The sequence below is a fragment of the Trichophyton rubrum genome (assembly GCF_000151425.1).
Source record: "Trichophyton rubrum CBS 118892 genomic scaffold supercont2.17, whole genome shotgun sequence".
Classification (NCBI taxonomy): Eukaryota; Fungi; Ascomycota; class Eurotiomycetes; order Onygenales; family Arthrodermataceae; genus Trichophyton; species Trichophyton rubrum.
In genome coordinates this window covers 109486-112137 of record NW_003456412.1, presented here as the reverse complement: position 1 = coordinate 112137, position 2652 = coordinate 109486, and the positions used below count along the sequence as shown (strand labels likewise).

The 2652-nt window shown below is 34.6% G+C and overlaps 1 protein-coding gene across 1 annotated transcript; it reads left to right on the top strand.

Annotated features, from left to right (window-relative positions):
* Positions 1-1231: 1231 nt before the first annotated feature.
* Positions 1232-2129, top strand: TERG_08618 (uncharacterized protein; the record flags this gene model as incomplete). The annotated part of the gene is made up of 3 exons (XM_003230864.2): positions 1232-1264; positions 1319-1387; positions 1434-2129. 3 exons carry the CDS (start codon positions 1232-1234, stop codon positions 2127-2129), a joined length of 798 nt encoding a protein of 265 aa, XP_003230912.2.
* Between the last annotated feature and the right edge of the window lie 523 nt (positions 2130-2652).

Sequence of the window (2652 nt, the reverse complement as noted above, 5' to 3'; positions counted from 1 at the left end):
TAATATTTTATTATAGTTTCTTACTTTATTTACCTTTAATATATATTCTCTCTTTTTTTTTCTCTCTTTTTTTCTTTAGGCTCTTTCTCTTTTTCTTCTTTTAAGTTTTATTACTCTTTTTCTTTTAAGTATTAAATTCTTTCTCTCTTCTTCTTTTAAGTACTAAAATCTTCTTTTTCTTCTTTTAAGTATTAAAATCTTTTTTTTCTTCTTTTAAGTACTAAGATCTTTTACTTCTACCTCTTCTTCTTTTAAATACTAGAATTTTTAACTACTTCTTCTTCTTCTTTTTCTCTCTCTAAGCTTATTTTTATATAATATTAATTTATTAAGTAATAATTCTCTATATTATTTATATTTATTATAATTAATATACTAATTATATTCTAGAATAGTAAAAACTAAATAAATACTAAAAAAAATAACTAGAGGAAAGGTACTAAAGAAATCTATTAAAGTAAAGGCTATAGGAAAATACTTACTAGAAAAAGCCCCTAGAGATAAGATAATTTCTATTTTAAAAAAAAAGTATTATTATAAATTAGAAAATAAGTATACTACTATAAAGATTATAATAATTTAACTTTTTTAATTAAAAAATAGCTATTACTCTAAAAGAGATTAAATAATATTAATAAACTACTTTATTATTTATCCCTAAACTACTATTTTAGTAATTAATATATAAGATAATATTAAATTATAATACTAACTTTAAAATTTAGATTTTAGTATTAGAAGCTTTATAAGAAGTAATTAAAGTTTTTCTAATTAATAAATTTAAAAATAAATATAATTACTTTTTATTTTAAATATTTATAGATTTATTAGATACTAATATTATTATAATTAATATAGTAACTAATCTTATAGTAATTTATATTTATTATATTACTATTTAGTAAAAGAATATATAGTTTATATAGAAGATTAAGAAGTATATAATTAAATATACTTTAGATCTATTAGTTAAGAAAAATAACTAATTTAGATTAATTAATTAAATTCTTCTAATTCTAAATATATTTTATTTAATTGGTTATATAGTATTTACATATTATAGCGTTAAAACGAATTTTGACCCGATGGTTCATTTAGTCCGCCGTAGTAACACTTCTTTTTACTAAGCAAACCAGCCCTTTCCCCTCAATCTCACTCTTTCTTCTCATTTCCTCTCCATCATCTCGTACCTACCACGATTTTTTTCCAATTTTATCCAAATCTGACGGCCATGAGTACGATACGGGGCGGTCCTCCAGTTGAGGTAGAAAAACATTATTATAGGTTTTATTATGGAAACGATAGCTAATGGTCGCAGTCTAGGGACGTTATCATTGGAAGCAAGCTCCGCGACCTTGGAGTGACACTTTGTCTCTTTGGTTTGGACGTATGTTAGCCTCTTTATGTTTTTGCGGTCGTCTAATGTGGCATAGGATATGGGAACTTATCTTAAAGAGATAAGTAACTCGCCAGAAAGTATCGCAGTGTTTTTCGAATCAATCACAACGAAGATAAAACGCGGGACTCGACCTCCAACACCTCCTTCAAGAGCAGTCTTTGCTAGTTTCGAGAAGAACAAAGAAAGGCTGTCGGAAGAACAAGTTACTAAACTTGTCAATCTTACAAGCAGCTGGGACATCGATGACCAAGGCCTTGAAGACCTTAAAGCTTTGGCGAAAATCTGGACCTCTACACCTTCTGCCTTTTTTGAGGCAAATATACCTTCTCTCAGCGGGAACGATGGGCTGATAGAACTTTGCTTCGGTGATGCCAACCATATTGAAGACACAGGTAGCACTCGTCGAAAACTGGACAATATTCTTCTCGACAGAGCTCTCAAGCACAAAGAGAAATGCTTACGTGAGAGATATAAGAATGGCGATAGAAGCGGCAGAAAGACGTGTAGAACAAATCGCTCCTGGGCGGTGGACGAGTTTATCCACCGTCGTTTTGGCGGCATTCCGGAGAAGGAAAGAAAGTCGAAATACGCTAGAATGAAGGCACTACGTATTTCTGGGTCCAAATGGAACCTGATTGAGCCTCGCTGGATGGTCCTTGCGCTAAAAGACGCAAAGACAAACTGGTACGTGGAGCACATTAGCTGCACCGACAATTTTACTGATAGCTAGTAGCTTTGAAAGGGGAGGGCTCACAAACGTTGAAGCTTCAGCCCTTAATGCATATATTCGGCAGTTGAAAGCGTATGGAGAGGAGAACATTCTGAAAGTAGCGTACTCCAGCATCCTTCGAGAGTACAAGCAGCGCTCTAGATGTGAAAGCAATGTGAACGACGTTAAATGGATTGATGACTTGCAGTATCCAGATGGTGAGCCAACTGGCCCTCCAAGCAGCGTTGAAGGCGCAGCCTCGCCTCTTGACACAGGACACCCAACGCCCTGCATTGGATCGCAGGGAGGGTCTGGTGAGTCGACGTCGGCCAATAGCTCGCAGTCGCCACAGCATTATCCAAATAATTCATCGTCGTGGATGGACTTTGAGCAGTCCCACCAGGAAGAGTCTGTGCCCCAATATCCATCAGACGTTGTCAGTTCTAGGATCCACCATTCGAATAGGAACATGAGGGAGGGAGTTCATGGAATGGACTCGCCATGGTTTGAGGACCACGGCGCCCGGGACGCCGATGCTGCCGAT